General features: G+C 38.0%; 2 protein-coding genes across 2 annotated transcripts; both read left to right on the forward strand.

The window, feature by feature from the left end:
• The first annotated feature begins 5,680 nt into the window (after nt 1-5,680).
• On the forward strand, nt 5,681-7,794 carry LOC130421985 (CD59 glycoprotein-like). The gene is made up of 4 exons (XM_056749461.1): nt 5,681-5,835; nt 6,170-6,244; nt 6,386-6,478; nt 7,353-7,794. The coding sequence occupies exons 2-4, from the start codon at nt 6,196-6,198 to the stop codon at nt 7,550-7,552; spliced, it is 342 nt and encodes a 113-aa protein (XP_056605439.1). The 5' UTR covers nt 5,681-5,835; nt 6,170-6,195; the 3' UTR covers nt 7,553-7,794.
• Nucleotides 7,795-10,356: 2,562 nt separating this feature from the next.
• On the forward strand, nt 10,357-11,604 carry aplnr2 (apelin receptor 2). The gene has a single exon (XM_056748635.1). It carries the CDS (start codon nt 10,357-10,359, stop codon nt 11,602-11,604), a length of 1,248 nt encoding a protein of 415 aa, XP_056604613.1.
• Nucleotides 11,605-12,278: the final 674 nt, after the last annotated feature.

The raw sequence follows: 12,278 nt of genomic DNA on the forward strand, positions 1-12,278 counted from the left end.
CATAAAACGCGTGAAATTTGGACGCGTCAACACGATCAATTTGTACGCAACTTTTTGTTCCGTGTAAACGCGAACGTTTCTTTCGTCTTAACACGAAGTTTTTGGCCGTGTTATTTGAAGACACGATCGTTTGTATCGCCATAACGCGATCTTTTTGGCCGTGTTTTGTTTAAACGAACGTTTTTGTCGTGTCAACAGGTCATTTTTGAGCGTGTAATATTTTGACTCTTATTTAGAAACGTGACATACTATTCTTTCTGTTTTGGTTGAACTGCTGACAATTTGAGTTCAATAAATAAATTCAAATCACTAATTATATATCGCTGTTATTAAATTGCTTCTTTTGTGCCATACATATATTTATATTCTATCCTGTGTTGTATGGTGTATAACTTACATATGTTTACGTTTTTATATACTCAACTCAACTCAACTTTATTTATATAGCGCTTTTTACAATTTTCATTGTTACAAAGCAGCTGTACATGAGACACATTTAATACAAGTATGGATTCTAAAGCAGCCCCCCCGGCCAGGCAGATAGTGCAAAACAATATGCAAACGGTGGTGAGGAACCCAAAACTCCCATCGAGAAAAAAAACCTCAGGGGAACCCAGGCCCAACCAGGGGATTCCAGTTCCCCTCTGGCAAAAGCTGCTGCCTCTGCACAAGCTCAACAGTGCTTGCACAACAAGGCTTAATAAAAATATAAAAATTAAGGATTTAAGATTATCATTAACAATCTAATAGCATTTGAAATGTTGTAGGAAAAACAAAGTTGTCGCGTCCTTTATCCAGCTCTATCCTCTTAGCTCTTGTCAGGTCACCGCTTCCCATTCTCTGCTCTGCCATCAGGTCTGGGCATGAACTGCATCCTGCGGTAACCTTGGAACAAAGAGACAAGACTGGCTGAGAGTAGAGTACTGTTCTGCACTCTTTGATGCAACAAGTACATCATTTGTTGTTGGATGTGTTCCTGGTTCCGGTTGATCTAAATAATGCAGCCTAAATCCTCTGAGGATTAATATTATGGAGGTGTAGTGTATGCAAGATTAAAAAGATGAGTCTTTAGTCTAGATTTAAACTGACAGAGTGTGTCTGCCTCCCGGACCGTGCAGGGAAGAATATTCCAAAGTTTAGGCGCTAGATTAGAAAAGGATCTACCACCTGCACTTGATTTTGAAATTCTAGGTATTACCAACTGACAGGACCCCTTAGAGCGTAATGTACGTGGAGGTCTGTAATACAATAGAAGTTCATTCAAATACTGCGGCGCTAGACCATGTAGGGCTTTATAGGTAATAAGCAAGATCTTAAAGTTAATGCGATGCTTTATAGGTAACCAGTGCAAGGTTGACAGAACCGGGGTTATATGCTCATACTTTTTTGTACGTGTAAGAACTCGAGCTGCCGCGTTTTGAACCAGTTGCAGTTTTTGTAATAGGCCAGCAGGGCAACCACCTAGAAGTGCATTACAGTAATCTTGTCTTGATGTCATGAATGCATGAATTAATTTCTCTGCATCTGACAGTGACAGCATATGACGTAATTTAGATATATTCTTAAAATGGAAAAATGCATTTTTACAGGTGTTGGCGACATGGCTTTCAAATGACAGAGTACTGTCGAATACAACGCCAAGATTCTTAGCTGATGACGAGGATTTTATGGAGCATCCGTCAATCGTTAAGCAGTATTCTTGGTTGTTACGCATAGCAGTTTTCGGTCCAGTAAGTAACACTTCTGTTTTGTCCGAGTTTAGTAGTAAAAAATTGTTACTCATCCACATTTTTAAGTCAACTATGCAATCCTTTATTCGATGAAACTGCTGGGTTTCATGAGGCATCGAGGAAATATAAAGTTGAGTATCATCAGCATAACAGTGAAAGCTAATTCCTTGTCGCTTTATTATATCTCCTAGAGGTAGCATGTATAATGCGAAGAGCAGGGGTCCCAAAACTGAGCCCTGTGGTACACCGTACTGGACTTGTGATTTGCGGGACACCTCATTGTTTATTGCTACAAATTGAAAACGGTCGGATAAATAAGACTTAAACCATTTCAATGCTATTCCGTTAATGCCGACGTAATTTTCGAGTCTATACAACTTAAACGTCACTGCACACACATATTACAGCCTATAACATCACTTTTGTCTTGTATACATTTTAATACAGAATTTTAAAGAAGATATTTATCAAATAAAATGTATTTGTTGAAAAGGGTTTAAGCTATGTTTTTCATGCTTCAATGTAACCATTATGTCCAAAATGCACATATAAGGGAGCAATTAAAGGCATGGTTAGAATACCAAAGGACATTAAAGAGACTCAAGCAGAGATGAACAGCCCTAAAAGGACAACCTTTCCAGGCATTAACTTAAAAACTTCCAGCTTCTTCAATCATGAACAGCACTTGCAGCAGTGGTGTCATTTAGGTTCCTGGGCACTCCCAGGACCTGAAGTAGGACAATCACATTGGCTCCATTGCTAAAAAGGCGCAGCAGGGGATATACTTCTTACATCAGCTGAAGAATTTCAAACTACCACAAACTATGTTAAAAAAGTTTTACTCAGCAGTCATAGCAGTCCTCTGCACATCCATCACTGTATTTGGCTCAGCCACAAAGTAAGACATCAGAAGACAACAGAGGACGGTTCTGACTGCTGAGAAGATCACTGGTGCTCCCCTGCCCACCCTCCAAGAACTGTATACATCCAGAGTGAGGAAAAGGGCTCAGAAAATCACCCTGGAACTCTCACATCCAAGCCATCATCTCATCACAGTTTTGCCATCTGGTCGGCGCTACAGAGCACTGAGCACCAAAAAACAAGACACAAAAACTGCTTCTTCCCTCAGGCCATCTACCTCTTGAACAGTTCAATGTTTTATACCCACTGTGCAATTAATAACTCCGTGCAATAATACTTAAGTGCAATATTAATTATATCCTCCAGATTATACACTATCTATTTTTATACAACTTTTTCTGTAAATTATTATTTAATTCTGCCGTACATAGCACATACCTTGTATTACAATAGTTGATTCTTAGTTTTTACTTGTCTATTTACATACACACATAGCTTTACTCTATAAGTCTAAATCTTATGTTTATTATACTGTATTTCTTATTTTTATACCCATAAGACCTTACATAAATCATCTGTGTACTGTATTCTATTGTGTTATGGTCTCTGTGTACTGTTGTTGCTGATTCTGAGTACTGGATGCTCCTATCACCAAAACAAATTCCTCCACTAAAGCTCTTTCTGATTCTGATATTAAAAAATAAGAATGCATAAAAGATTGTGTGGTTTTCATTGTCATCATTTCTTTTATGATATCATATGGAATATACACAGTGGTTGAAAGTTAACATACACCTTGCAAAATCCTATTTTTTTTTTTTATTTAATTTATTCAAATAAGTGTAATTTTAAAGATTTGTTTTTATTTTAGTTCTTCCCTGAACAAATTATTTCACATATATTCCACAAAACAGAATAAAAACCGAATACACGAAAAAACACACTGTTCAAAAGTTTACATATTGCTTATTCTTATAATACTGTTTGATGTACCTGGATCAATTATAGTTTTTTGTTTATGAGCCATTTAACTTGTACAATGATCTTCAGAGAAATCCTCCAGGTCCTGCACATGTTCTTTGATGTTCAGTATCTTCTGCATGTCCGACCTCTGTCCAGCAGTAAATCTGATGTTGAGTTGATCTTTAAACACTGACATATAATAGTTGTGTATGAGTGCTTGTTGTCAGTCTGTAAAGATTAATCTAACATTCTATAGTCACAGCTGGACAAACATGCAGAAAGTGCTGAAAAATCAAAGACCAGGGAACAGTTTAATGGAACAGGACAACTTTAAACCCTTAAACAACTATCACAAAACCACACACACTGTCATCATTTTTCCAGGTCACACTGTACTGTATTATTAGGGTTGTATGACTTTTGACCACCATACTGTATATCTCTTCATAGGCCTGTCTTTATGTAAGGTGCAGGGCAAATTTCAAAGTAAACGTAAGGCAACATGATGCTGTATAATGCTTTGTAATATTAAAATCACCCTGTGTGATAAGAGGAAGCCAATCCAATGCAGTCCGTAAAGGTTCTTTGACAGTTTAAAAGTTTAAACGGGGATTCTGGGAGGAAAGATGAGATGACAACCCATGACATATGGAACTGACATCACAACCAACGTATCACTCAGAACTTTATGGAACGCGAACGGGGACAATACTCCATGAAACGCGTGAAATTTGGACGCGTCAACACGATCAATTTGTACGCGTAAATACGAATGTTGAGTTCGTGTGTCTGCGTCAGACCGTACACCAGCCAATAGCGTTGCTTTGTTTAAGATTAAATTTGCATTTGTGATGCGATGGCACGTTGCTATATACGTATATAAACATCAGACGACAATTTTTGCGTGAGAGATGATGCGCTGGTAGGTAATCAAATACCTATACAAACGTCACACGTAACATTTGTTCGTGTATGAGATCGTAATTGTACGTTGGCATGTTCGTAAGCAAACGTAGAAGTTCTGAGTGATACGTTGGTTGTGATGTCAGTTCCATATGTCATGGGTTGTCATCTCATCTTTCCTCCCAGAATCCCCGTTTAAACTTTTAAACTGTCAAAGAACCTTTACGGACTGCATTGGATTGGCTTCCTCTTATCACAGATCCTTTTCTTATCTAGCGCCTAAACTTTGGAATATTCTTCCCTGCACGGTCCGGGAGGCAGACACACTCTGTCAGTTTAAATCTAGACTAAAGACTCATCTTTTTAATCTTGCATACACTACACCTCCATAATATTAATCCTCAGAGGATTTAGGCTGCATTATTTAGATCAACCGGAACCAAATTTAAATGCAAAATGCAAATTTAATCTTAAACAAAGCAACGCTATTGGCTGGTGTACGGTCTGACGCAGACACACGAACTCAACATTCGTATTTACGCGTACAAATTGATCGTGTTGACGCGTCCAAATTTCACGCGTTTCATGTTAAGAGTATTGTCCCCGTTCGCGTTCCATAGTGCGCAGCATTGTTATCGTGCGCAATGACGCGCTTTGTTAATAATACAGTTAAAAAAACACCAATAGAATTTTTCTGCAAAGTTTCGCTTCTAGGTACAAATATATATTATATTATCTAACTTTCGTGTTCAATCGACCAACTATTTCAACTATAGTGCATTGCGATCGATGGTGATTTATTAAATTCTCGGTCTTTTTCCCGATCAAAATGTATCAACATACAGTAATAGTGATATCAATTATTTGTTTACCAATTTAATACAACCTTCGGACACAGGCAAAACCCAAATTCTCACAATTAGCCAACAAAGGCCTTAAATATTATTTAACACCTTATGAAATTTCGTATAATCACATTGCAAATCATATTTTCTTAAATCATCTTGTGATACAAAAAGTAATATTCTTGTCTAAAAGATGAACAACAGACTAGATATCTCTTTCCCATAAATATTGTAAGAAGAGTGACTTGTTTACAGACGCCTTGTTCATTGTGCGCGGAGCAATTTTATGTGAAAACGTAAAAACAAAATGACAAGATTTTAAAACAACGTCGTATTTGTCATCATAAAATGAATATAAAACATGCCCTTTGGCGCTCTTTAATGCGCGATTCACTGGAAGTACTTTGACTGAATTGCATTAAGTAAAAAAAATACAATACGTCATACATTTAAACTGGGACTTTCCCTCTTCCGGCTTCGGGTCGAATATCCGGCTAGTTTGCTGACTCCTGAAACGGAAGTTCATGTAAAGGGTAAGCTGCATTTAACACTACATTTCATCTAAGTGTTTACTAAGCCACCGGTTTCTCTAAGTTATAAAAGCGATAGTTTTTTTTTAGTTATTCGCATAGTTTCTGTAGAGTGCATAGATTGAATCAACTGTTTTTAGCAAGGCGTGTGCTGTGTGCTAGGCCCCAAACAAACGAAACATGACGCAGTATATTTAGTTAGTTATTTTATTCGAGAGTGTTTCCAAAGAACACCACACAATGTCATTTTATTATAAGAAACTGCCATGTTGTGTTGAACACGTTGTGGTTATTTTTATGACAACAAATTGTAAATTTGCCTCTGTTGCCCTGTCAGGATTAACGTACAGAAAGAAACACGAGATGAAAACTCTGGTTGTTTTGGTGTTTGCTCTGACTCTCCTGGGACTTGGTATGTACAGCCTGAATGTTTACTTTTATGAATGGTCAGGAAAACCCTGAAAACATTTTGCGGATGTTTTAAACGAACAGTAACTCTTCTGTAATATATTTATATATATATATACTTCTCTCTCTCGCGCTCGCTCTCTAGGTTCTGCACTAAAGTGCTATACAGCATACAGTCAGGTGATTGAAACTCAGGATTGCTCCACTGAAGATGCCTGCCTGGCGGTTTATACCGAAGGTATGTTCTTCACATGTTTTCCTGATGTATGCATATACTAATATGTAAATACAGAATACAAATTCATACGAAGATTTAAAGGGATTACCCCCCCCCCCCCCGAAAATTAAAATTCTGACATCATTTACTCATCCCCAAGTTGTTCAAACCTGTATACATTTCTTTGATCTGTTGAACACTAAGAATGACATTTGGAAGAATGTTAGCAACTGACATTTTTTGGTACATCATTCACTTTGATAGATTTGTCTTTTTATTTTCTGTTGAACACAAAATGGATATTTTTAAGGATTTAGAAAACCAAACAGTCATTGTGCACTTTTGCACTTTGTCTGTTGATAACATTCTTTCAAATATAAAATAAATATTTTAAGGCTTGGAACAACTAGAGGCAGATTTTTGGGTGGAGTATCTCTTACTATATTTTCTCAAAAGAATTACCCAATAGGCCCTTTTCACATGATGTCACGCATCTTCCGTTCTGCTGCAAAGCAGTGTAGCGTTACTTAGCGGGTAGATGATGTACAACATATTACAGACAAATTTTCGCTTACTACAAGATCAAAGCTAGAAAATTGATATAAATTCTTTGTTGAACAGTACCTGTTTAATTATGAAGGTAAGTGTTTTGTTTGCTTTTTGTGTTAGCGAATAGGTGTAAAAATGTGTGTTCTGTCAGGTTTTTTTTCACTGTAGTTAAATTCCAGCGCGACTGCAAAAGGAAAGTTCTTCTTCTCCTTGTTTGTTGAAAGACGGATGTTATGATAAACTGCTTTACAAAAAAGGCGAAAGTTAAATTACATCATTGTGAAAAGGCAGTATTGTCATATACATTTCATTGTTTTCTCATTGTTTTCTCCTCCGCTTCTTTCAGGTTCTTTCCATAAAGGGAAATGCCTCAAGTATGCTGATTGCGATTTAGAGAAAGTTCGGCAAATGTTTCCTGGTATTGCAAACATGAAATTCAGATGCTGTACCACAAGCCTCTGCAACGCAGCATCATTGTCTGTGGCCAGCAACTCGCTGGTGGGATTACTGCTTTCAGTGGCACTGTTCTCCTGGTGTTTTCTCTAATTTAGAGTCTGCATTAATGATTTTTCAAAATATATTAGTTTATTTGCACTTTAACTAGACATGCATTTTGTATTTCCAAAAAATACATAAACAAATCTACTTACATTTTGAATTTACAAAGCACTTAAGAAACTCTCATCACGAAGACATGCATATCAACGTTTAAGTATTAAACTGTTGGTTTTATTAACCATTTTTTTGTTGGAATAAGGTTCTAACGAAATAAACAACCTGAACAATTATTAGTGGAAAGTCATTTATCTTGTTTTGTATAACACCTTGTATTATGAAAGACCCAGATAGATTTAACAACAAAGTATTATCAAGGTGCGTTTTTTATTACTTGATGAGCCTAGTCTAATATACTGATGAATACAAGACTTAAATTTAATTTCAGTAACCAATAATACCTATAGACTATAGACTCATGGACTGATTTGGGCGATTGTATCAAATGCTTTTGTGTTTTGGAAGATCTTGGTGATGAGAGAAATTAGAAGTGGAATTGATTGAAATTAACAATTATTTAAGGATTGTGTTTGGCTATTTATATGCTTTCTTGTAAGCTGATCATTCAGAAATTGCACAGCCAAAATAAAGATGAATGCTGAACTTTCAAAATGGATTTCTTTATATTTTTACCCTTATGTGAGACTTGGTGCTCTATGACAAAGGTGGATTGTGTTTTCGAGTTTTAAGAAATTTGTCATAAAGACAACACACCTTTAAGGTTTTATTAAAATCCTTCTTAGGTTCTTGTTGAACTGCATTTTGTAGTGATTGCAGTTATTAAGGGATTTAGTAGAAGTGTTGATATCTGAACATCTTAAGTTTGAATGGTTAATATAAAGCTTAATATACATAACAATTTCTTTAACAGTAATGGCTTTTGTGATTATTGCTGCTTGCTCTTATTTACTTAACGGTGTCAAAAATATTCCCAAAGACAAAGATATTCCCTACTTTATTCTTATTGAAACTCTCAACACACACACGTGCACAAAGCCCACAGAAGACTGTGCTTGTGTGTTGGAAGTGTTTAAACAGTGTAACACCCGACTACTCAAACGGTTCATCTGGGACCTTAGACATTCAACTAAGCTCAACAGAACCATTCTATGCATTGATTAAATGGGCAGGTGAAGAGTTCACACACATGTTCTTAAAAATCTAGGGGCTAGAGACACAGAAAAAATACTATGCTACATTACCAAGTTAACTGGTGACCTATTATTTACAATCTTTTCTGAATGAATCCCCTTTTTAAATAACTTTACTATGAGATCATCTGATTAATGGAGGTTCAGTGAAAACAAGATGGCTGTATATTATTATACAGGATTAAATTGAGGATATTGCTATTTTTTTTACTTATTGTTATTAATGCCCCATAACCCCACCACTGTTATGAGGAATTGACCAAATTTAAATTCCATTTTACTGAAATACAGATGAAGATATTAAATGGTGTGTATAATTCACATATATATAGATTAAATGTGTTATTAATGTGAGTATAGAGACTATTCAAAGATGCTGTAATACAGTGGCTTGGATAATATAGAGGTTTAATTGTCACTTTATTAAGTAAGGCCATCTCCATTATGGTGAACTGCTGATTTCCTGATCTCCAGAGTATTGTCTTCAGGAATGTGTACAATGTTTACTCATACAGCCCCATGTATATAGTGTTTGAGTGTACTGTCAGTATTGACAAGGAGGTTGTTTACTACTGTTAAACACATTGTTATGTATACAATGCTCTTTTCAAACCTAAAGTGTTCAGGCCGGTGTAAGTATCAATGTTCTGAGTTTACTCAGTCTGTTTAAGAGCAGGAGAACAGTTTGGAGATCTCACAAAACTGCTACAGGGGTGGTCCTTCATGAAGACGGGAAAGCGGGTGGGAAGGGGGTCTTTAAAAATGAAACCCTTTGAGGTGGGACACATAAGGAAGCTTTCACTTGTAGGAGACTGTGGATGCAGAATAACTACTTTCCTCTTCTGGAGAGCTGATTTAAAGAACTTCGGCAAGAGAAAGATAACAACTACACAGAGGAAGGGAGTGGACACTTCATGTAAAACAGAAGCTCCCATCAGAACCCAGGTATACTTCGCCTCATTTGCAATCACAGAGCTTTTGTGTGAGAAAGTTAATTGCATCCTTAACTTTCTAGATGTTAATTTAAAGCTAACTGCATGCATTGACTTCAGTTTTAGTTATACATTTGCGGTGTGGTAATATTCTCCATGGACATCTCTTTATTGTTTGCCAGGCCTCCCACAATTCATGTGACCAGTTTATCCTCCTCTTTTGTGCAAATTCTAGTGATGATTTAATGTGTAGGGTTATACTGACCACACCAATGTTTAAATACATGATAAATTATTTAAAAGCTGCCCTGTCGTTAGATGGGTGAGAAATCCCTTTGTCATCTTTTTAAAGCCCTGGCTGGAATATTGTTTTGTTCTTTTTGCCTGTTAGTGATATCTTCAACAAGGATGGAGTAGTGAGGTCTTATGCTTCGTACTCACTCCCTAAGATAAGACAAAAAAGTATTGCTTATAAAACAGTGCATACAACATGAGGAAAAATTTGCTCTCATCAGCAGTTAATATAGGTAAATAAGCTATCAGTGTAAACTATCAAAACTTCCCATATCAAACCCTTACTTACATGTTTTTCAGAAAACTTTCACAAAGGAGAACAACAACTACACAAAACTCAGAATAAAAACTCTCACTTCTGTCAATCACAATCTTTGCTCATGTCATACACTTGGTCTCTGCACTGGTAGGTGTGAGTATGGATCCCTCCTCGATGTTTGAGCCGAATCTTCCCCTCCCTTCACCCTCCCCTTTCCCCTCATGTGACTATAGTGAATGGTCTCCAACCTGGGTGCTCATTCCAAGTGTGTACCTCTTGGTGTTTATCGTGGGCTCACTAGGTAATGGCTGTGTGCTGTTGGTATACCTGGACTGCCGAACAAGTGGACGCGGAAGGATTGGGAGCTGTTCCAAACTTACCCAGACCCCTGATGACCAAAACTCCAGGGCCTCGCCCACATCCCGTTCAGTGACAGAGTCTTTAATAGCCAGTCTAGCATTAGCTGACCTGGCTTTTGTTATGACCCTACCATTATGGGCAGCATACACGGCGCTGGGCTACCACTGGCCGTTCGGCCATGTTCTGTGCCAGGTGAGCAGTTACATAGTGGCTCTGAACATGTATGCCAGTGTGTTTTCTCTGACTGGGCTCAGCGTGGAGCGATACTGTGTCATCACGCGGCGCTGTGGGAACAGCTCACGACCGGGTGGATCGACCACTCGTGCCAAGTTGATTGTGGGTTGCGTTTGGGTGGCAGCAGGAATCCTGGCACTTCCTGCACTGCTTCTGCGGACCGTCAGGGAGGTGGATTTGGAAGCGGGACTCGAAGGTGACTTGCAGGATGGACGTGTCTCCTCGTGCTTGTGTGATATGGATTACTCCAGTTTGATCTCTAACGAGCTGGACCCGGAGGCTTCAGAGCAGGCAGAGCTGATGTGGTCAGCAGCTTTGGGGTTAAAGTCAACTGTGCTTGGTTTCCTGCTGCCTCTGGTAGTGCTTCTGCTATGCTACGGCTTGCTGGGCCGACTCCTTTTGCAACACTTTAGTCACGGTCCACGGCCCGATCACGCACGTCAACGTAGGCTTCTCCGTATCATCGTCACCCTTGTATTGACCTTCTTCTTCTGCTGGCTACCCTTCCATACAAACAAGACACTGTCAGCTTTGGTGGAACTGGACATCCTTCCCTTTTCTTGTAGCTTTGATCAGTGGTTGGTGGCAGTCCACCCATATGCCATCTGTCTGGGATACGTAAACAGCTGTCTGAACCCTCTGCTGTACGCTTGCTGTGACCCAGCGTTCCGTAGACACTGCAGGGGACTGCTAGTGTGTGCATTGACCAGATGCAAAGGAGCACAGGAACCGGATGTGAGAGAACAATGCAACAAGAGTTCCACAGAACCGTCAGGAACACATGAAATGACAATCACCAAAGACGAACAGTGAACTTTACTGTGGAGATTGCTGATGTTTGTATTTTTCCATCTATGAACTTCATCCCCTCAAAACAAGTGATGAACGTTCTGTGGGAACAGAGATACAGAATCCAGATATCCCTTGACTATTGTGTCATAGTATTGTAAATATACTGCATTTAACAAGTATCTGCTTTGAAGTAAGAATTGTTTTATCATACACGGAATGAAATCTTGATTTTCATGCAAAATTCTTAAGCAGATGATCTAGTTTGTGAAAAGATACCCAGAGCTGGATCTTTTTTGTGGAACAGGAAGAATTAGAGTACTGATATTTCTATCTTCCCAAAGACGCCACAGCTGTGGGAGCATTTTCCATGATATTATGCTGGAAGATGATCTAACTATTCGCTGCTGTCTGAAACATTCTGCCATAAAGCATTATTATTAGTCACCCATTATGTTTGTTACTGGGTTTTGCAAATATCTAACCAATAAAAATATCAAAAAGTGCTTGCCAACTTTGACAACACAGTATTTAATAATTTAAAACATTTTCCTAAAAGAATTTGAAAATCCAAGGATGGACTGTTGTATTTTCCTTTCTGCGTAAGTGCAAATTGTTAGCATGTTGCTGCATCTTATAAACAATTTGAAAGGCTGCCATTTATCATAGCATGCAACACTTTTTTGCATAGTATGTAA

The sequence above is a fragment of the Triplophysa dalaica genome, chromosome 1, assembly GCF_015846415.1.
Source record: "Triplophysa dalaica isolate WHDGS20190420 chromosome 1, ASM1584641v1, whole genome shotgun sequence".
NCBI classification, from domain to species: Eukaryota; Metazoa; Chordata; class Actinopteri; order Cypriniformes; family Nemacheilidae; genus Triplophysa; species Triplophysa dalaica.